At 40.8% G+C, this 24,185-nt stretch overlaps 1 protein-coding gene across 17 annotated transcripts in view; it reads left to right on the plus strand.

Annotated features, from left to right (window-relative positions):
- Positions 1 to 23,167, plus strand: part of LOC140201702 (alpha-(1,6)-fucosyltransferase) — an 889,182-nt gene extending 866,015 nt beyond the window's left edge. For all 17 annotated transcript variants that reach the window (XM_072266344.1, XM_072266353.1, XM_072266324.1 and 14 more), the window contains one exon: positions 22,260 to 23,167. In XM_072266344.1, the coding sequence (XP_072122445.1) occupies positions 22,260 to 22,589 (330 nt within the window). In that variant the 3' untranslated portion in view covers positions 22,590 to 23,167. The remainder of the gene's footprint in view (positions 1 to 22,259) is intronic.
- Positions 23,168 to 24,185: the final 1,018 nt, after the last annotated feature.

The raw sequence follows: 24,185 nt of genomic DNA on the forward strand, positions 1-24,185 counted from the left end.
TTTGAACTCATTAGAGCATGAAGTTTGTTCATTTTCAAGATACTTTTATGCCAATTCTCACATGAAGAAATCTTTTAATGTGCGCATTTAGTTTTTAAAAAAGCACTACTACCTTAAGGGATGGATATGCGGCTCTAATATTCCTGCCAGGTCTAAAGTAGTAATTGAGTATGAAATATATACTCTCGAGGTGGCTTTCTAAAACATAAGACTCCAGTGTCAACAAAGGATGTCTTCAAAACTGTTTGATTTCCTTACAAGGGAGATGGAAGCAACGTGTATTGTATCAGAGTCTGTTGTTATGTTAGAAAGCAAGCACGTGAGTATCAGCTTCACTTATTCTTCTTCTATTTTCACATTACTGAACAGGAAAAATACAGGGGGAGAAACAATGGGATTGATAGAAAATCTCCTTGCAGTAAGCTGTCATGTGATGGTTTAGTTGGCTCTTTTCAGGGCTTCATCATGGTTTCCTGATGCCTGACGTCTACCCCTAGATTATGAATATTGCCATATAACAGTTACCCTATGCCCTCAACCAGTCATTGCACATAGAGGTCATGACTGTCAGACATCACAAGGATAAAGGGTTATTTTTTTTTAGCAATGATACAGAGGAGCTGAAACTACAACTGCATTGAATTCATTAGGCTTGGGGCCTGCATTTTGTTTTTTCCATGTTTTGATTTACGGACAAACTGTATTTATAGTGAATTTACACGATTGAAATTCTTAAAGCTATTTCTACCATCACACCCCTTACAGACCCTGTGTTGATAGTTCAAAGTAAATTTATTATCAAAATACATATATGTTACTATATATAACCCTGAGATTCATTTTCTTGTGGGCATACTCAATAAATCCAATAACTGTGATAGAATCAGCGAAAGACTCTACTGAACAGGGTAGACAACCAGTGTGCAAATGTCGACAAATAGAGTAAATACAAAAGAAAAAAAAGAAATAATAATAATTTATAAAATAAGAATAAATATCAAGAACATGGGAAGAAGAGTCCTTGAAAGTGAGATTACTGGTTATGGGAACAGTTCAGCGATGGGGCAAGTGAAATTGAGTGAAATTATCCCCTCGAGTTCAAGAGCCTGAAGATTGAAGGGTAATAACTGTTCCTGAATCTGGTGGTGTTAGACCTGAGGCTTCAGTACCTTCTTCCTGATGACAGCAGCGAAAAGAGAGCATAACCTGGGTCATGGAGGTTCCTGATGATGGCTCTGCTTTCTTGCGACAACTCTCCATGTAGATGCCTTTAGTGGTGGGGAGGAGTTTACCTGTGATGGACTGGACTGTATCCACTACTTTTTGTACGATTCAAAGGCATTGGTGTTTCCATACCAGGCTGTGATGCAGCTGGACAATATATTCTCCACCACACACCTATAGAAGTTTGTCAGTTTTAGATAGTTTCGCAGAATGCTGCCGACACTGACTATTGCTTTATGTAATTAAATTTGCATCTTGTTTTGAATAAAGGAAACAAAGAGCAACATAATATTTCATTTTTTGTTATCTCAGGATAAATGTTTCAATGTCAACCCTGAGGATACGTTTAGACAGCTTCATTTCAAAGGAGTTTCAATCGTCTGGTATTGCAGCAGTTTTGATGTTTTAGAGAGGCTTTGATAGGGTTTGCCCACAAAATCACCATTATATTTATGAACCAGTGGTGAGCTGTGCATAATAGTAAAGAGAAATTATCCCAATGTGGATCTATAGTGCTGGTGCCTGATGTATCTTTTCCTTTCTTTTCCCAGCATCAAACCTGCAAGAGCACGGTTGCAGCTAAATTGATGATTTCTAGGCCCAGGAAATAATTGCTCTTTGTCACTCCAGAAGACAAGAAACATAACTTGTTACATTGTATATTTGGACATCGTTTAAAGGGGCACTTGAAATAATTCACAAGACAGCTTCAGAATTTATTGAAGGCTGCTCACCCACCTTCTAATGTGTTTGGACTAGTGTACGGCTTTTGGATATCTCAATGGAGTGGTAGTCAACCAATCTAGTGAGGTACTTTGTCTGAGAGGGCCCACTCCCTATCTAGTGGTCTCCCTCCTCTTCCTAGCAGTTTCTGGTTCTACGGTGGGTTTGAAGAAAATAATATTAAGTCAAGTCAAGTTTATTGTCTTTTAACTATATGCATGTAGATAACTCTATAATATATATACATATGAGACAACATTTCTCTTGACACTTTGAATACAATGCAGCCGGGAGTTCAGAAGCCTAATGGCCTGGGGGAAGGAGCTGTTTCCCATCCTGACCGTTCTTGTTTTTATACACCATAGTCTCCTGCCTGATGGTAGAAAGTCAAAGAGGATGCTGGATGGATGGATGGGTGGGATCCTTAATAATACTAAGGGTCCTGTGTACACAATGCTCCTGATAAATGTCCCCGATGAATGGTAGGAAGACCCCTATGATCATCTCAGCTATTCTCGCAGACCATTGTAGGGACTTCAGGTCCGGTGCTTGACTGCTCCCATACCAGATGGAGATGCAACTTGTCTGGATGCTCTCATTGGTGCTCTTGTAAAACACAGTTAAGATGGTTGGGGGGGGGGGGCAGGGTTGGGAACTTTGTTTGCCTCAGTCTTCTTAGGCGGTGGAGGTGCTCCTGTGCCTTCTTGCTCAGGGAAGTGATATTAAGGGACCAGGTGAGGTCATCTGTTCAGCGAACTCCCAGGAACTTGGTGCACTTAACTCTCTGTACAGAGGAGCTGTGTATTCACAGAGAAGGATGGTTTGTCTGCACCTTCCTGAAGTCCACAATGATCTCCTTTGTCTTCTCCACATTCAGGCTTAGGTTGTTCTCACACCATCCGTCTGCCGCTCCACTCCCTCTTTATATCCTGTCTCGTCAGCGTTCTTGATAAGGCCAACCACTGTGGTGTCATCCACAAACTGGATGAAACTGTTCGACCTGGATCCTGCGACACAGTCGTGCATCAGCAGTATGAACAGCCAGTGCTCAGCGTAATGGGAAGAGAGATGATGTTGCCCACACAGACTGACTGTAACCTTACTGTTAAGAAATCCAGTATCCAATTACAGAGGGAGGTGTTGAGACCCAGTGAGGACAGTTTCCCCACCAGTTTCTGGGGTATGATGGTGTTGAACACCGAACTGAAGTCTATAAACAGCAGTCTGATATGTGAGACGCCACTTTCCAGGTGGGACAGGACAGAGTGGAGGGCAGAGGCTATTGCATCATCAGTAGATCGATTAGAGTGATAAGCAAACTGGAAAGGGTCCAATGTAGCCCGGGGAAAAGCTTTAAAGTGCTCCATGGCCATTCGCTCAAAGCATTTCATAATAGTTGGTGCCATTGGACAATCGTCATTTAGGAAGTTTGCTGCTGCCTTCTTTGGCACTGGAATGATGGTTCCTGCCTTGAAAACCGAGGGGACAATGGATTGCTCCAGAGAGATGTTGAATGTATCTGTCAGCACCTCGGTTAGCTGGGCTGTGCAGTCTTTCAGACTCTGACCTGGTATATTATATGGCCCCACAGCTTTGCATGGGTTGACTCTGGCCAGGGTCTTCCTCACCTCAACTTCAGTTGGATGGAGTATCTGCTCCCCAGGGTGGTGCCTTCCTCACCAGCACTTTGTTCTGCACATCAAACTGGGTGTCAACTACATTCAGCCTCTCTGGGAGTAAGTCATCAGTGATGTACAGCATAGACTTGTAGTCCATAATCCTCTGAATGCCCTGCTACGTGCATCTCGTGTCTCTGGTATCGCAGAAGTGGCTGTAAATTCTCTGAGATTGCTCCAATTTTGCCTTCCGGATGCTGTCACATCTCCCGATCTAAAGGCCGCATCACGATCCCTCAACTATGCATGGACCTCTGCTGTAAGCCATGGCTTCTGATTTACCCTCACCTGAATGTGTTTCATGATGGTATCATCCTTAGCACACTTCTCTATGTAACATGGACAAAATGCTGGAGGAACTCAGCAGCATTTTGTGTGTGTTGCTTGGAATTCCAGCACCTGCAGATTTTTTCTTGTTTGTGACACTTCTCTATGTAGCTGGTCACAGAATCCACATATTCCTCACTGTTAACATGGTTGCCATAGGTAGCATCCTCTCTGAACATTCTCTAGTTCGTGTTTTCAAAGCAGACCTGTAGTGCAGAGAATGCATAATCAGACCAGGTTTTCACCACCTTTAGAACTGGTTTGACCCGTTTGATCACTGGTTTGTCTGCTGGAGTTAACATTACAGTTAAGTAATCTGAGATTTTTCTTATACCTTAATTTCTTAATAAATTGGGAGCTGTGGCTGGTAACTCTCTATAGTAGATACAGGAGGTGTGGAAGTAGATAAGTATAGGATAGAATATGTGTGTGTATCAATATTAAAAGGAGTATATGTAGTGCAAGAGGTCACCTTAACATCTCTCATTAATATTTTTTCCAGAATTGCTCTTTCACCTATGGATTTCCCACCTGAGTGTAAATCATTCACTAGCATTATTGTGTCACCTTCATAAAACAGTGATACTCTCTCCAGCTTTTCTGTCCCTCACTGCAGCCATTGTGTTTGTTGTCATGGAAAATGTACCTTTAAGCACGGTGCCTTTCTCTGATCACATGCAGTAAAATGGCGGCAGATATGATAAACTGGGAGTGCTCCCATCAAAATTCCCACAGGTTATGATTAAACCTTTCTTTCTGAGTGGAGATCTCAGGGGAGCAGTGACCTCATGGGCATCTGCTGTTTCCTTAACACCTTTGTTTTACCTGTCGGGGTTGTTAGCCCTGGGCTGAACCCCCTGAACCTAGAGGACTGGTGGACCACTCTTAGTCTGGCCTCTAACCATTGATCTGTTTGGCATGGGTGACCCTACTAATGGATGGCGGGGTGGAGATATGTCTCTACCAAAGGAGGTGTAAGGTGCTCCTTCCTTCTGCTAGCCTACAGGTCTTTCTTGAGCAAGATGTAGCACCTGCTTAGCTCCACCCCCCCCCCCCCCCCACCTATCAGGGCTGCGTGAAGTCAAGGGAGCAGGTGGTGGATGGTCGTATGAGCAACTGGTGCATATCACAAGTCCTGGTTATGCTACCACTGATGCCAGGCAGACAATCTCTAAAGTGTATTGATAATGGTGTGGTCACCTGTCTTGTAAAGATACTGCCCAGAAGAAGGCGATACCAAACCACTTCTGTAAAAAACAAAATTGCCAAGAACAATCATGGTCACCATGATCGCCCACGTCATAGGACAAGACACATATGATGATGATGATGATGGCCTTTCCTAGATCCAAAGCATAAAGCCCTGACTCCTGCCATCATAGCTCTCTGGGTTATTTAGGCATGCAAACCTCCAAACCACAGTGAGATTGTGGTAATCTTGGAGGCCATACCTTCTTTTCCTTAAATCTAAGAATCTTTCGCCACTTTAAGTAAGAGTGACAATTCTAATATCACAAAACTGTGTAATGTAGAACTAATTTACTTTGTCTATGAATTTCCTAAATTTAAACACCCCATTCCAGTCACAGCATAATTATATTAGAAATAAAACATTCTATTCTCGGTAATCATTAGTATAATAGAAAACATAGAAAATAGGTGCAGGAGTAGGCCATTCGGCCCTTTGAGCCTGCACTGCCATTTATTATGATCATGGCTGATCATCCAACTCAGAACCCTGCACCAGCCTTCCCTCCATACCCCCTGATCCCCGTAGCCACAAGGGCCATATCTAACTCCCTCTTAAATATAGCCAATGAACTGGCCTCAACTGTTTCCTGTGGCAGAGAATTCCACAGATTCACCACTCTCTGTGTGAAGAAGTTTTTCCTAATCTCGGTCCTAAAAGGCTTCCCCTTTATCCTCAAACTGTGACCCCTCGTTCTGGACTTCCCCAACATCGGGAACAATCTTCCTGCATCTAGCCTGTCCAATCCCTTTAGGATCTTATACGTTTCAATCAGATCCCCCCCCTCAATCTTCTGAATTCCAACGAGTACAAGCCCAGTTCATCCAGTCTTTCTTCATATGAAAGTCCTGCCATCCCAGGAATCAATCTGGTGAACCTTCTTTGTACTCCCTCTATGGCAAGAATGTCTTTCCTCAGATTAGGGGACCAAAACTGCACACAATACTCCAGGTGTGGTCTCACCAAGGCCTTGTACAACTGCAGTAGTACCTCCCTGCTCCTGTACTCGAATCCTCTCGCTATAAATGCCAGCATACCATTTGCCTTTTTCACCGCCTGCTGTACCTGCATGCCCACTTTCAATGACTGATGTATAATGACACACAGGTCTCGTTGCACCTCCCCTTTTCCTATTCGGCCACCATTCAGATAATAATCTGTTTTCCCATTTTTGCCACCAAAGTGGATAACTTCACATTTATCCACATTAAATTGCATCTGCCATGAATTAGCCCACTCACCCAACCTATCCAAGTCACCCTGCATCCTCATAGCATCCTCCTCACAGCTAACACTGCCGCCCAGCTTCGTGTCATCCGCAAACTTGGAGATGCTGCATTTAATTCCCTCATCCAAGTCATTAATATAAATTGTAAACAACTGGGGTCCCAGCACTGAGCCTTGTGGTACCCCACTAGTCACTGCCTGCCATTCTGAAAAGGTCCCGTTTATTCCCACTCTTTGCTTCCTGTCTGCTAACCAATTCTCTATCCACATCAATACCTTACCCCCAATACCGTGTGCTTTAAGTTTGCACACTAATCTCCTGTGTGGGACCTTGTCAAAAGCCTTTTGAAAATCCAAATATACCACATCCACTGGTTCTCCCCTATCCACTCTACTAGTTACATCCTCAAAAAATTCTATGAGATTCGTCAGACATGATTTTCCTTTCACAAATCCATGCTGACTTTGTCCGATGATTTCACCGCTTTCCAAATGTGCTGTTATCACATCTTTGATAACTGACTCCAGCAGTTTCCCCACCACCAAATATCACCAATGTCACCAAATAAACTGTGAGTTTGATTAAGTTTGCTATTTCCAAAATCTCCATTTAAATGCAGAAATAAATCGAGTGAGGAAGACAGCAAGCTTGCTAATCAAACATCATTTAATTTGTAAAAAGCAGCTTAAGTGAATTTGACAGTCACTTTTCATTACATGAAGTAGTTGGAGTCTATTACCAATGAACATTTCAGGATTATTTTTTCTTAATTATATCAGATGACTTAAGTTAGGAAACAGCTATTATTTTATCTTTGAACAAGAGTTATATGCTAAAAATAAAAGTTTATCTTTTATGAGAATTGAAAATTCTATTTATAATTCATGTTTTTTATAGAAGATAGTGTGTCTGACAACCTCTGGTTCTTTGAGGAGGTAACCAAGAAAGTAGATGAAGGTAAATCAGTGAAATGCTGTCTATATGGACTTTAGCAAGGCCCTTGACAAGGTCTCTCATTGTAGGCTAGTCTGGAAGGTTAGATAGCATGAGATTCAAGGGAAGATAGCAGATTGGTTCAGTGTTAGGAAGCAGAGGTTATAGTCAACGGTTGTTTCTTGGGCTGGAGACCTGTGTCTAGTGGTATGCCATGCGGGTCAGTGCTGGTACCTTTGTAATTTATATAAATGATTTGGTTGTGAATGTAGAAGGCATGTTTAGTAAGTCTGCGGACGATATTAAAATAGGTGTTGTAGGTAGAGTGATCTAGTGCTGGGTGATCTTGATCAACTCGGTTATGAGGCTAAGGACTGGCAAATAGTTTTCAATCTAGATAAATGTGAGCTATTCTATTTTGGGCGATTACATCAAGGTAGGACTTATACACTGGATGGTAAAGCTCTGAGGAGTGTTATAGAACAGGGCTAAAGTTCATTGAAGTGGTGTAGAAAGGGTGGTGAAGAGGGCATTTGGCATGCTGGTTTTCATCAGTCAGGGCATTGAGTAAAGGAGTTGGGAAATTATGTTGCAGTTATATAAGACAATGGTAAGGCTGCTCTTGGAGTATTGAGTACAGTTTTGGTCACATTGTGGATGGAATACTGGTATTAAACTAGAAAGAATGCAGAGAAGATTTACCATGATGTTGCTTAGACTTGAGGACCTCAGTTGTAAGGAGAGGTTGCGAAGAATAGGACTTTATTCTTTGTAATGTAGGAAATTGAGGGATGACCTGACAGAGATATGTATAAGGTCATGAAGGATATAGATAGGGTGAAAGCATGTAGTCTTTTTCCCAGGGAGGGCTGCTAAAAACAACAGGGAATAGGTTTAAAATCAGAGGCAAGAGATTTAAAAGGGACGTCAGAAGCAGGAGCTTCATGCAAAAGGTGATACATTCTGGAATGAGCTGCCAGACATTGTTTTTGAGGTGCGCATATCAGCAATGTAGATCAGTTTGTGGATAGGAGGGGTTTAAAGAGTTATGGACTAAACACAGACAGATGAGACGAACTTACTGGGAAACACACTCAGCATGGACCATTTGGGCTGGAGAGCCAGTTTCCATGCTGTTTGACTCCATGTAGGAAATATTGGACAGGATGACCAGACTAAAAGAGGAAGTATTAAGAACTTAACATTGTTGAAAGTGGATAAATTGCCAGGCCACATTGAAGTATACCTTGTTCCATTATAAGAAGCAATTGAGGACACTGCAGAGGCCTTGGCCATGATTTTCAATCGCTCCTGGCTGCAGGAGTAATGCTGGAGCTTTGGGCTACCACTAAGGTTGTACTCTTGTTCTAAATGGGAGGACGACAGCACCACATAAATACTCAAACAGCAGGAATTCTGCAGATGCTGGAAATTCAAGCAACACACATAAAAGTTGCTGGTGAATGCAGCAGGCCAGGCAGCATCTCTAGGAAGAGGTGCAGTCGACGTTTCAGGCCAAGACCCTTCGTCAGGACTAACTTAGTCCTGACGTTAGTCCTGACGAAGGGTCTCGGCCTGAAACGTCGACTGCACCTCTTCCTAGAGATACTGCCTGGCCTGCTGCGTTCACCAGCAACTTTTCTGTGTGTTGCCACATAAATACTGACCAGTTAGTTTAACTTCAGTGCTGGGCAAATCAATGAAGTTAATTCTGAAATACAGTGTGAACCCTCATTTAAAATGACACAGATTAGCCAAGAGGAGTCAGCATGAATATGTCAAAGAAAAGGTAGTGTTTGACAAACACTTACATTTTTGAGGAGCTTACAAGGAGGACCAAAGGTAAAGATGAGCTTTATTTCTCACGTGTGCTGTACATTGAAACATACAGTGAAATGTACCATTGGCATTAACCAGCAGCACAACCTAAGGATGTGCTGGGGATAACACCCAAGTGTTGGACACTAGAGCACCAGGAGAAAGCCCACACAGTCACGGGGAGAATGTACAAACTCCTTACATACAGCGACAGGGTTGATAAGGATACTGCATTTCAGGTAGTCTGCATAGATGTAAGTAATGCTTTTAACAAGGACCTGCACAGAAATGTGATTAAAAGTGTACTGTAAATGTGCCTGAGATAAACAAAGTGAAAAAGGGGTTGTAAAGTAGCTCCGTGGTAGGAAGCAGAGGATAATAGTTGACTTATGGTTTAGGACCTGTTACCACTGAGTTCTCAGGTTCATTTCTCAGATCCTTGATTTTGTGATGCACATTTTTGTTTAGACCTAAGTGTAGAGCCTGATTAAGAAGATTGCAGATGTACAGAAAAGGACCTTGTGATTTACATGGAAGAAGAAAGCTTTCAACTTCAGAGGGAAAGAGCTGATCTGGTCAACTGGGCCAAAATGTGCCAGGTGGAATTTAATCCAGAGAAGGATTCGGGGAGATATAGCAAAGCAAAGGAATGTACAGGACTGTGCAAAAGCCTTAGGCACACACACATATATGTATGTATATGTGTGTGTGTGTGTGTGTGTGTGTGTGTGTGTGTGTATATATATATATATAGTATGTGTGTGTGTATAATATATAATATATATTACATATATATATAATATATGCAGTTCTGTAGCAATTTTATGTATTGCACTGTACTGTTGCCACAAAAAAACAAGTCTCATGACATATGTGAGTGATTGATGATAATTCTGATTTTGATATAGGTCTCTATTGTGGACTGAAAGTGGGAAGGGGGCAGGGAGAGGGGAATCATAATTAGAATATGGGGAAGGGAGATGGGAGGGAGCAGGAGGCACCAGAGAGGCATTCTGTAATGATCAACAAACCGGCTGTTTGGAATCAAGTGACTTTGCTTGGTGTCTCAGGGCTGTGTGTGCCTGCACGTGTGCCATCCCACCCAGCACCCAGGCCCTGCCACTCCTTCTGTGCACCTGTTCCATGTCCCTCTTCCGGCACTCCACCCTCACCATTCCCAACACCTGATGTTCCTGCCAGATTTGCAAACTCGTTTTTCACAAATAGAGTACAGTGCAACAGTCTTAGTCACCCTAGCTATATATATCTGCCTGAAACTTTTGCACAGTACTTTAGATATGACATTAGATGATGAGATGGCTATTGAATTGTATTCATTTACATTAAGAAGATTTATTAAATGAATTAATCAACCACAAAGAGAATAAAACCTGTGGTCCACACATTTTCAAAGAATCTGAGGAATAGAGAGCAGAGACAATAATAGGCCAACCAATTGTAATAATTGGTTAGAAAAAGCTGTGGTGCCAGAAGACCGGTTGGTAATTAATCCGATCCCTGTATTTAAGGAGGAAGGTAGACAGTGCATTAATAAACTAGAGGCTATGTGGAAAATATCCTGAGGAAATTTGTAGCAGGTTGCAAGAGGACATTAAGAAATTTGCAGAATGGGCATATAATTGGCAAATGGAGTTCAGCACAAGTAAATGTGAGCTGGTACATTTTGATAGAGCATTCACTTATTTCTTTGAAGGTCAGGGAATGGTAGTAGAACAAAGGGACCTCAGAGTACAAAATCATGATAGGTTTAATTTAACAGTTAGCAAAGCCATAGAAAAACAAAAAAAAATGCAAAATAGGCGTTATTACTAAAGGAATGTAATTCAAAATAAGGAAATTACGTCAGGTTTAAGTTAAACTGTACTAAAGCATACTGCTCATAATTCTGTTATCTATATGAGTGCAGTAGAAAATTTTAAAGCCTGTACTAGAATTTAGTCTCTGTTCTGTCGAGTGAAGAAGGCTGAGGTGTGACTTGGATATCTTTAAAGTTATCAAGGGTTTTGATAGAATATTGCAGAGGGAATGCTTCCACTTATAGGGAAGCATATAATTATAGGCTGTTGAAGTAAGGTGCTCCCCAGGAAATCCAATAAGGAATTCAAAATAAATTTATTTAGCCAAATGGTGGTGAAAATCTGGAATCTGTTACCAAAATGGGGATCAAAGCAAATATTATCAAAGTCAAGTTCAGAATATTGTCATTTAACTGCAAACATGCAAATGAAGCAGTGTTCCTTCGGACTAAGGTGCACAACACCGTGCATATAATTCACATACATAACACATGAAGTAATATTACCACAAATAAATTAACAAATAATAAGGTGCATATACGAATCAAGCTAAAAAGTAAGCAGTGTAATGCTACTGATGCTTCATATGTGATGAGACCTGGGTGGTGGCAGGGAGTTCAGTAGCCTTAACGGTTTGGGGGAAGACACTGTTTCCCAACCTAAGAGTTCTTGTCCTAATGCGATGATCCTGTCTGATGGAAGGGTGTGAAAGAGATTGTTGGATGGAAGGGATCACTGACAATGCTAAGAGCCCTGGGTATGCAGCAATCCTGATAAATATCTCTAATGGGTGGAAGAGAGAAGCCAAGGATTCTCTCAGCAACCCTCGCAATCCTTTGTAGGGACTTGTGGTCAGGTGCCTTGCAATTCCCATACCAGATGACAATGCAGCTGGTCAGGACACTCTTGGTGGTGCTGCTGTGAAACTTGGGTAAGATGAAGGGAGAAATCCTCAATCAGCTCAGTCTTCTCAGGAAGTGGAGACACTGCTATGCTTTCTTGACCAAAGAGGTGGTTTTAAGGGACCAGGTGAGATCGTCAGTTATGAGGACTCCCAGAAACTTGGTGCTCCTGACTCTCTCTATGGAGGAGCCATGTATGTGCAGCGAGGAGTGGTCAGCGTGCTCCTTCCTGATGACCACAATCATCTCGTTGGTCTTGTCCACCTTTGGACTCAAATTGCTGTACTCACACCATTCTACCAGCTGCTCTGTCTCTTCTCAGTATGCCATCTCGTCATCGTTGTTGATGAAGCCAACCACTGCTGTGTCGTCAGTGAACTTGTTGATTCTGTTTGAACTGGATCTAGCAGTGTGGTCCTGCATCAGCAGTGGGCTGAGCACACAGCCCCGGGGAGCACCAGTGCTCAACATGATGGAGCTAGAGATGTTTCTGCCAACATAGACTGACCGTGGTCTTTCTATCAGGAAGTCCAGGATCCAATTGCAGTAAGAGGGGTTGAGGCCCAACAAGGGATTCTGAGGGATGATCATATTAAATGAAGTCAATTGAAGTCAAGAAACAGCATCCTGGCATATAAGGCACCATTTTCTGGATGGGACATGGTGGAATGGAGTGCACAGACTATGGCATCATCAATGGACCAATTTTGAGCAATAAGCAAACTGGAAAGGGACCAATATAGCAGGAAGATGGGATTTAATGCAATCCATAACCAGTCCTTTGCTTCTTTGGAATTTGACATAGTCAATCAATAATTTCTTCAACTAAAAGCAGTATAAATAAGCCTGTTCTAAAATCTACAGACAGACAGACAGACACACACACACACACACACACACACACACACACACACACACCACCTACCCCTTAGAGGGAACATCGGTGATTCATGTGCCATTGTGATAGGTGGAAATTGCCTACAGACTTAATCATTGAGAAGGGAGGGAATTGAAGATTGGAAGAAAATGAATTAATGCTGGAATGGTTAGAAGTGAACCATGTCATTGTTTGTGAATACAGAGTACTCATGTTACCCAATTACCTGGATCACAACAAGTTTCAGTAAAAGTAAAATTCAATATTTTCAATAAAATGGATTTTATTATGGAGTTTAATTTAACGTTTCAGAAATAGATACATCTGACCTGAAACTGGCTTCTGAAAATAAAGTGTCAGAATTTGCTCGCAGAATAATTGAGTTTATTGGGAAAGCTGTTGAAATGAGTAAAATAATCCAGAATTTGGCAGCTATGAAGAAAAATCTAAAGAGCAAGGACTTGCTGTAGATTTGGAGTATTTGCAACTTATTGCCTCAGGTCTTGCAGAATGAGGAACTCGCTCTCAGCTGATTTGTGCTGTGGGAAGGAACTGGAATGTGAGAACTCATACTTCACAGCACAAGGAGCCTTGTAGTCTTCTGCTAATGCAATTAAACATTGAAACACAGGCCAGAAGTGTTTGAAACTGTGTACGACTCACACATAGTAAATGGAGATGCACAAATAGTAAACTAGTCTTAATTTTTTCACTTTGTCGTTACCTATTTCTCCCAATGAGGTCTTTATTTCACTTTCACCTCAATTCAATATGTTCTATTATTATTTTTCTATCCTTAAATTTGATTGTGCATTGGTTGGAGCTGAAAAGTGACAAGAATATCCAACTCGTGCTGTTCCCATTGATGATATCTGCTCCAGGCAGTTTGTTTTCCATGTGCCACACTTATCAGCCTTGCTATTCTGCTATGTATTAAAATGTAAATACCATCAACTTTATCTTTCCTTTGTGACAAATAGCTGATGGTCAGTAAATTGAAACAACCACCTTGCTAATGGCAACAATGTAACTTTGAGAATTTCTTACTCAAATTTATTCAGAAAAGCTCTCTTCATAATTGACTCCAGGAGATTAAATTCATGGTCTTTCTGCCACAAAAATACTCTTGAGACTGACCCTGAATTTCAATAGTGCATTGTCCATTTCACTGGCTTAAAATGTCCCCTTAGATATCGAGTATCAGAGCCTGCTTGCTCAGGTTCATTCTGCACTAGAGATGAACAGTATCCATGAGATTGGGCACTTTGACTGGCATCTACAGTACACTGTATAGGTAAACGAGGAATCTTAAAGCCCTTGCGAAATTGGTTTGGAAGTGCCAGCTTCATGCGCGAAGAACCTTGAGAGCTACAACAGTGTTCCTAGGAAGAGAACTATTAAATGGGATGTAAGGAGAGGTTTACTGTGCAGCTTCCCTCCACCCCCCCCGCCCCCACTGAATAATTGAGGTTTGCATCTTTCAAAAGAAGGGCAGGTGACAGAGTGTGGTTAAGATTTGACAAAGGGATTGAGTTTGGTTTATACAAGCAAAGGCCAAGCACAGTGCAGTAGGCGGAACAGCCTACACAGGATATTTGATGCTTTTGTGATTTCTCAGTTCCTTGGAATGATGTTGTGTTGTCGTAAAGCAACATCTTAAACCCACAGTAAGGTTACAGCTTTAAAACCATCCTGGCTTGCCTCTAATTATTTTAATAATAGAGCAGTACTTTAAAGGGCAGGGAAAAGTTTGAACTCTGAGGTTGTGTTTATTGACAGTTATCACAAAGAATATAAGTCATCCATGTGGCTGCTCTCATTAAAGGACAGATACTCGCGGTCCTAATTACATGGAAGTGTACCATTGGCACTGAACACTCAGTTTAACTTTCTCCTTGAACGGCATGGGCTCTCAAAGCAAATACCACATTTCCTTGAGTGAGTCAACTGTGTTTTTTGGAGACCTCCCATGCTGGCTTCATTTAAGTCCTTCAAAGTGTTAAAGGATGGCAGTATCTAAGAGTTTTGCCTGAAGAGCAAAGATAAATCATTTGCCTCTTTCCAAAATTGGGCACTTCATGTTTCAGCAAATGCCAGGTTTTGAGAACAAGGTGGTGAGTTATTAGTGAGGGCCTTAACTTCACTGCTAATTATGAATTAATAGTTGAGCGCACCATAGTAACATAATAATTAGTGCAAAGCTGCAACAACTTGGAGTTTGGAGTTCAATTACGACATCCTCTGTAAGAAGTTTGTACGTCCCTCCCATGAATGGGTAGGTTTCCTCCGGGTGCTCCAGTTTCCTTCAACAGTCCAACGTCACACCATTTTGTAGGTTAATTGGTCTTGTATAAATTGTTCAGTGATTAGGCTAGGGTTAATTAGAAGGGCCTGTTCCATGCTGTATCTCTAAATAAAAAGTAAGTAAATAAATAAAGTGACAATAGCTAGAGCTGAGGGTATGAACAGCCTAAGTTTATTCCTCTTTCCTTCAAGTTAATATTTTTTATTTGTCATCCTGGGTAACAATTTGATACATTGCTCAAAGTTATTCTCCTCCCACCCCAGTCCTCCCCCATTCTACCTTATAAATCAGTTCTCTGCCTCCGTTAATCCTCTGCCTCAAATGATCTGGATTTAAAACTTTACACCATCAAATCTAAAATTGTGACAGAAATTAACTAAAGTATTGTTGTAATTAATAACACCTGCCCTCCATAATGATATAGTCTCCTTTAAACTGTTTGCAAAATCCCTTCCTTCAGCACTTGCTGCTCAGCCAGGCCAGCTTAACTTGTCTCAGATGTACGAATATTTTCAAGCACAGCTCCATCTTGACAAAGGTTTATGTTTGTTTTCTCTGTTTGCTTGAACGACAGGTTTCAAATTGGCAGTTCTGACAAATACAATGCTTTTAAAGCAGTCATATTAATTATGCTCCATTTCTTATTTCAATTGAAATGGCTGCAGATTCCCAAATGAAACCGACTCCTGAAACTTGTGGGTCAAAAAATTCTCATTTGATTTCACTACTGAGCACCTCAAGTGATATAAGAAAGTAATCGAAGCATAGACACAATATATGGAAATCCAACTGTGGGTCATTGAATTGGTTTATCCTTTTTAATAGCATTGAAAAGGGTTCAGTCTGATCAAGTGAACCAAGTAGCTCAATGTAGCATTTAAAATAAGTTCAATTTGATCCCAACTACTACTTGACTTGTCTTTCTTTCCAGGAGGAGCAGATCTCAATTTTAGCCAGGTGAATTTTGTTGTAAGACTGCACAGAATTGCGAATATTTTAGATTGAAAGTAAGTGAAAGCTCAGATTTCTTCAGAAGCTCATCAGCTCTTTGTAATCTTCAGTCGACAAAGCCTATTAATTGAAGCTGACTTGTTTGGAAAAAACATTTACTGAGAAGCAGTAAAACCATGTTGGCGTCACCACAGGAAATCTAAAAGACAGTTCTTGTAGGTGAGGTAGCAGCTTTGAAGAAATAGAGTTGATCTTCCAGCTTTCAGTAGAATTGAAAAATAAGTAGAAGTTTTAACGGTATTTGAGTGAGTACAAGAGGTTCAGAGTATATAAGGGTAAGGTTGAGGGCAGCAATGATAAAGGGATGGAGTGAGGAGTTGCACAGAAAGGACAGTGGACATGGCAAGAATCAATGGTTGTAACACAAGTTAAGAAATAATAGCAACATACATAAAATGCTGGAGGAACTCTGCAGGCCAGGCAGCATTTACAGGAAAGTGTAAACAGTTGACGTCTCGGGCTGAGATCGTTTTATTGTTTTCTATTTACTCTTTTCCATTGATGCTGCCTGGCCTGCTGAGTTCATCCAGCACTTTGTGTGTTTTCTTTGGATTTCCACCATCTGCAGATTTTCTCTTGCTTAAGAAATAATATTGGGAACAGCAGAATCACTATGAACACATAATCATTGAAGATATGGGATGAGTGATTGAAAGCTAAAATTGTGGGTACTTTGCTAGAAATGGCTAAATTGAAAGATGAAATGCAGCTCCTCCAGTCTCTAATTACCTTCATTAGGACAGTAAAGGAAACGAGTGATGGAGTGCTCCGAATAGGAATTATAGAAGTGACTGGTGGCTAGAGGTTCATGCTCAGATCGGTGGACTATGCTAATATGTCCACTAAAGCAATAATTTCACGTGCACTTGATCTCCTCAGTGAACAGAAGGCCCCATTGTAAGTAACAAATAATAATCATATATTGCATAATCTGCAGAGAGATAGCAGGCAACTGCAGGAAACATAAAGTTGCGGTGGTAGGGGATTTTAATTTTCCATATATTGATTGGGACTTCCATACTGTTAGGGGTCTAGATGGGTTAGAGTTTGTAAAATGTGTTCAGGAAAGTTTTCTAAATCAATAGAGGGACCAACTAGAGGGGATGCAATATTGGATCTCCTGTTAGGAAATGAGTTAGGACAAGTGACGGAAGTCTGTGTAGGGGAGCACTTTGGTTCCAGTGATCATAACACCATTAGTTTCAACCTGATCATGGACAGGGATAGATCTGGTCCTAGGGTCGAGGTTCTGAACTGGAAGAAGGCCAAATTTGAAGAAATGAGAAAGGATCTAAAAAGCGTGGATTGGGACAGGTTGTTCTCTGGCAAAGGTGTGATTGGTAGGTGGGAAGCCTTCAAAGGAGAAATTTTGAGAGTGCAGCGTTTGTATGTTCCTGTCAGGATTAAAGGCAAAGTGAATAGGAATAAGGAACCTTGGTTCTCAAGGGATATTGCAACTGATAACGAAGAAGAGGGAGTTGTATGATATGTATAGGAAACAGGGAGTAAGGTGCTTGAGGAGTATAAGAAGTGCAAGAAAATACTTAAGAAAGAAATCAGGAGGGCTAAAAGAAGACATGAGGTTGCCTTGGCAGTCAAAGTGAAGGATAATCCAAAGAGCTTTTACAGGTATATTAAGAGCAAAAGGATTGTAAGGGATAAAATTGGTCCTCTTGAAGATCAGAGTGGCCGGCTATGTGCGGAACCAAAGGAAATGGGGGAGATCTTAAATAGGTTTTTTGCGTCTGTACTTACTAAGGAAACTGGCATGAAGTCTATGGAATTAAGGGAAGCAAGTAGTGAGATCATGGAAACTGTACAGATTGAAAAGGAGGAGGTGCTTGCTGTCTTGAGGAAAATTAAAGTGGATAAATCCCTGGGACCTGACAGGGTATTCCCTCGGACCTTGAAGGAGACTAGTGTTGAAATTGCAGGGGCCCTGGCTGAAATATTTAAAATGTCGCTGTCTACAGGTGAGGTGCCGGAGGATTGGAGAGTGGCTCATGTTGTTCAGTTGTTTAAGAAAGGATCGAAAAGTAATCCGGGAAATTATAGGCCGGTAAGTTTAACGTCAGTAGTAGGTAAGTTATTGGAGGGAGTACTAAGAGACAGAATCTACAAGCATTTGGATAGACAGGGACTTATTAGGGAGAGTCAACATGGCTTTGTGCGTGGTAGGTCATGTTTGACCAATCTATTGGAATTTTTTGAGGAGGTTACCAGGAAAGTGGATGAAGGGAAGGCAGTGGATATTGTCTACGTGGACTTCAGTAAGGCCTTTGACAAGGTCCCGCATGAGAGGTTAGTTAGGAAAAGTCAGTCGCTAGGTATAAATGGAGAGGTGGTAAATTGGATTAGACATTGGCTCAATGGAAGAAGCCAAAGAGTGGTAGTGGAGAATTACTTCTCCGAGTGGAGGCCTGTGACTTGTGGTGTGCCACAGGGATCAGTGCTGGGTCCATTGTTATTTGTCATCTATATCAATGATCTGGATGATAATGTGGTAAATTGGATCAGCAAATTTGCTGATGATACAAAGATTGGAGGTGTAGTAGACAGTGAGGAAGGTTTCCAGAGCCTGCAGAGGGACTTGGACCAGCTGGAAAAATGGGCTGAGAAATGGCAGATGGAGTTTAATACTGACAAGTGTGAGGTATTGCACGTTGGAAGGACAAGCCAAGGTAGAACATACAGGGTTAATGGTAAGGCACTGAGGAGTGCAGTAGAACAGAGGGATCTGGGAATACAGATACAAAATTCCCTAAAAGTGGCATCACGGGTAGATAGGGTCGTAAAGAGAGCTTTTGGTACATTGGCCTTTATTAATCAAAGTATTGAGTATAAGAGCTGGAATGTTATGATGAGGTTGTATACGGCATTGGTGAGGCCAAATCTGGAGTATTGTTTTCAGTTTTGGTCACCAAATTACAGGAAGGATATAAATAAGGTTGAAAGAGTGCAGACAGAGTGCAGAGAAGGTTTACAAGGATGTTGCTGGGACTTGAGAAACTCAGTTACAGAGAAAGGTTGAATAGGTTAGGACTTTATTCCCTGGAGCGTAGAAGAATGAGGGGAGATTTGATAGAGGTGTATAAAATTATGATGGGTATAGATAGAGTGAATGCAAGCAGGCTTTTTCCACTGAGGCAAGGGGAGAAAAAAACCAGAGGACATGGGTTAAGGGTGAGGGGGGAAAAGTTTAAAGGGAACATTGGGGGGGGGCTTCTTCACACAGAGAGTGGTGGGAGTATGGAATGAGCTGCCAGGCGAGGTGGTAAATGCGGGTTCTTTTTTAACATTTAAAAATAAATTGGACAGATACATGGATGGGAGGTGTATGGAGGGATATGGTCCATGTGCAGATCAGTGGGACTAGGCAGAAAATGGTTTGGCACAGCCAAGAAGGGCCAAAAGTCCTGTTTCTGTGCTGTAGTTTTTCTGTGGTTTTCTATTGCTGTCTCACAAGGCCTTGAGAAGTGAGCAGGTGAAAGGGTAGAAGTTGTATCAGCTAGTATCAGTTCACTGCTTAAAATTCACAGGCTTCAGAGAGTGAAAAGGTTAGGAAGCACAGATGTAAGCTTGGGACCATCCCACTCTGGAGGTTATCAGGTATCCAAGAAACTTGTGACCATAACAGTACTAAACTTCATAAGCCTGCTACTCAAAAGAAAACTTTTAACTTAGAAAAGAGATCTTTCATCACAGGAATGAAATTATGTTTAATTGATAGAGAAATGTTAATATAAAAATCACAGCCATTGGTTTGGTGAATATCACAGTGAAAAACAAATATATATTTGATGGTTGAGCTAAAGTACCATGTACAGCGTCAAGAAGCTACAGTTCCAGCACATGATGCCTTTCTTTCAAACCTGCCTAACTTTGCTAAGGAATAGACCAGATCCAAATGGAATCAATAATAATAGTGAATTCTTTTAGGCCTAACAAGTGTTAGCAAAGATTGATAACAATCCAGAGAAGAAGCTGTGAGAATTGACTAAAAGCCTAAGAAATTGGAATAGGGGTTAGATTCATAGGCCCTCAAGATTGCTCAGTCATTCAATGAGATCGTGGTTGATTTATTCAAAGCTCCATTTTCCTTCCTGTACATTGTAGTCCTGGACTATTTTAAAGACTAAAGATCTGTCCATTTTTGAATATGGAATGATGAATATCTGAAAAGCTTTTACTTTCAACCTCCATTTTGCTGAAGTTTCCACCTTTTGATGGAAGTAATACCATGGTACCTCATTTAGGCTGCATAAGTATCGTTGTAACCTAATACCTTTCAAGAATAATGTCCCTCGCTATTTGATTGAAGGATGAAGAGCTCATAGTTCAAACCTCCTGAATGGTAGAGTGTTTGCTCCCCTTGTAGTGGTGCGCACAGATCTTCAGTCCTGGCCTGCAACATTGAGCATTACTTACTGAGCATCAGTGTGTAGGAGTCTGTATAAATAATTCATTCCATTGAAGTTATCAGAATTGAATTTCAAAAGCAGAGTACAAAGTATTGATGCAGCTATATAACACATTTAGTGCTAATAACCAGGGAAGAATTCTTAGTAGTCATCCTTATTTAGCTGCTATTGTCCTTCTAAGTGGAAATGTGTGTCTTCCCAAAATCCGGTGTTTCACTGTGATTAAAGAGTTCAGTAAGAGTGAGAATTCAGATTAAATCAAGAAGATTGACAATGTTTATTTCTCTTCCTGCAGCATTGTCCCCTTTTATGTTTGACTCATGAATGATTCAAGTTTACAGTCAGATTTTTCTTAGTCATCTTTAACTGAAATGTAGATGGATTGTGATGGTGGCGTTAATAATACTCATTCAGCAGTAAACACACTTATACCAGATAAATCCTTGGCTTCTGTTACTGCACTTTTCTTTTTATTCCATGTTGCTTTTAAAACTATTCTTTTAACTGCTGAAAAATGGTCTGTTTTTTAAAAGTGATCACAGCTGCTTTGTTCTTAAACAAGTGGTCCTGTGAATTGCTGTGAAGTGGTCCTGTCAATTACTGTGAATTGGTGAGTGGAGCATGCTGAACTAAAGAGGGGAAACAGGAGATGTCCAGAGAGGAAAAAAATCTACCCGGACAGTGTTTGCCATTTGTCGAGGTTAACCAGTAGCCTGGTACTGTGAGGTTTTAGGTACAGTAGATACATACTCAGGCAATAATGTAGGCAAGGTATAGTTGTACAACCTATTGGTTAGGCCACATTGAAGTACTGCTCACCAGCCTATAGAAAGCATGCAACCAATCTAGAGAAAGTGTGGAACAGATACACAAGGTCATTGCCTGCATTGAAGGGTTTGGGTTATCGGTGGTGATTGAATAGACTAGGTCTATTTTCCCTGGAGTGAAGGATGCTGAAAAGTGATGTGAAAGGGGTATTCAAAGTTATAAAAGACTTTAGAGAGATAACATGGAGGGGGTCATCTAAAACTAGAGGGCATAGATTTAAGGTTTAAAGGGGATTTGTGCAAAGACTAGTTTCTTATCTGGTATGAATTGACAGAAGGTGGTGAAATTAGCAATAATTACAACAATTATGAGACATCTGGACAATGAGTAAATTTATGAGCAGGGCATAAAGAAATATAGAATTGGTGCAGGCAAGTTGGATTGGTCTTGATAGGTGTGATGTTCAGCATAGAGACAGTAGGCCTGTTTTTACGCTGTAAGACTCTGAGTCTAATAACAGATACGCAGATGTGGTTTTACAAGTGAGTACCATAATTCAAAGCGATTAAAATTGGGCAGAGAACTAAAACTTGATATTTCTAACACCTGGCTTCTAATACTTAATAGCCTATAAACATCCAGGCTATGTTTTCATAAGTAATTCTCTGTACTTTAATGGAATCCCACAGTCCCTTGAACTAACATCACTGCCTTGGTCCGTTGAAGGTATTTTGCATTGTTGAACCGATCACTGCACGGATGGCATAGGATGAAATATGTGAGCTCCAATAAAATATACAAAACTTTAAAATATTTTGCTTTTTTCATGGTTGAAAATTCAAACTCAATCCTTTTATAAACTTTACACAAGAACATTAAGTACCTGCCAGGTGAAGGTCAAGAACAATTTTATTAATTATACTGCAAAGTAGTGCCACTTTAAACTGACGCAACCATTACTCTGTCTTTCTATTTCCCAGGTTTGTCGAGTGGCCTATGAGATAATGCAAACATTACACCCAGACGCATCAAGTTATTTCCATTCTCTGGATGACATATACTACTTTGGTGGACAGAATGCACACAATCAGATTGCAATTTACCCTCACAAACCTCAGACTCCAGAGGAAATTGTATTGGAGCCTGGAGATCTGATTGGAGTGGCTGGCAACCACTGGGATGGTTATTCCAAAGGCATCAACAGAAAATCTGGGCGAACAGGCCTATATCCATCTTACAAAGTGAAGGAGAGCATCGAGACCATTAAATACCCAACCTATCCAGAGGCTGACAATGAGAAGCCAGAGTAACTGCAAGGACACTCCACAGCCTCGGTGAATGTATCTCGCCATAAATCTGAAATCTGAAAGCCAACATTGTTTTTTAAACTTTGAGTTCTGTGCAGATGCATCCATCTCTCTCCATTATCCTGCTGTTGGTTGTGTTTGGTTGTCTGCCAATAATTCACTGTTATCCTCAGTGACTGACACTGACCCATTGTACAGGTTAGAGCATGAGCAAATGTCTGTCCAGTCATGGTGCCTAACATTCTTCAACCTTTGACCTTCCTGAAGAACCATGTCCAATATTAGCAGTGAGATGTCTTTGAAATATTGGCTTGAAGGAAAGACATTAAACTTATCAGGCAGGAGAGATGTAATCATGAAGACTTAATCCATTCTGCAGCCAGTTCTTAAGATGACGTTTTTGCAAGAATTGAAAGTGTTTCTCCTTTACAAGTGTAGGTGAAGGGAAGGTCAGAATGTCAAATGCACATCCTCATTTCACAGTCTTTTGTAAAAGAAAAATCATGGACAGAATCTTTAATACATAATGTTTCCAGACATTGTCTTTGATAACAAAAATAAATAAATCTAAATGAAATCAACTGAGTTAGTGTTTTTCCTCATTGTTGTTGATATATTTAGGATTTGGGTGGCATTCATTTGTGGCATTAGCCTTCAAATCTCATGAACGTTTGTAATCTTTATTTCAGCAGTTTAGGTTTGATTACTGTATGCTACTCAGCTCTTAACTATTAACATGGTTATTTAACACCATTGGATATTAAATTAATATGCCCAAAATTTGATCTCCTGAACTGTGCCTTTTTAAATAAATCTGCATGAAATATAAAACAATGTGATGCCAAATCGTTTCCAAGGTTCCCTGAAGTAGAAAATGTATTGTTCATGGCAGAAGAAGATTTATCACTCTGTGTCAAACTTGATTTTCATGTCGAACACTATTTTATTGAGTTGATGACTTTTATGTTCAAGTTTTGATAAAGAGTATTGACTCGAATTTTTCTAATAGACTAGCCCAACTCTCCTGCTACAGTTGAATTCAAGCTAGAGTTACTAAATAATGATCGGGAACAGGATTATCGGGTGGAGTTCGGGAATGGGAATCTTGAATGGTGCTTGAGAACAGGAGTCCTGGTTGGGGTGCAGGTTCAGAAGTGGAAGCAGTGGATAGTAGTTCAAGCAGGAATTCTAAATGATATTACCCTCCCAGGTACATGGCCAATTCTTCGATACTCAACATAGGCTGAATGACAAATCAAGGTCTACCCTGTTATCCAAAGTTTATTTCATTTTATCTTAAGCAGCTGAATCACAGGGGAATGTTTGAGACTCCTGTGCTTCTCTACCCTGTAACATTATTGGGCTGACTGTTGGGTGGAATATTCACATTCATCAATTTGAGCAATGAAATACCTTCTCCAACCTCCGCCTCCCATCTAATATGAAAAGCCCCAGGAAAGCTCTCTGCTTAACAGTTTTTATTGAATTGGAAATACTCTTTCATAAAAGCAAAAGACTGCAGACACTAGAATTCTGAAGTAGGGCCAGAAAATGCTGAAGATATTCAGCAAGTTTAAAGTGTTGACTTTTTCTGTTCTG

This window comes from Mobula birostris, chromosome 1 (assembly GCF_030028105.1).
Source record: "Mobula birostris isolate sMobBir1 chromosome 1, sMobBir1.hap1, whole genome shotgun sequence".
In the NCBI taxonomy this organism is placed as follows: domain Eukaryota; kingdom Metazoa; phylum Chordata; class Chondrichthyes; order Myliobatiformes; family Myliobatidae; genus Mobula; species Mobula birostris.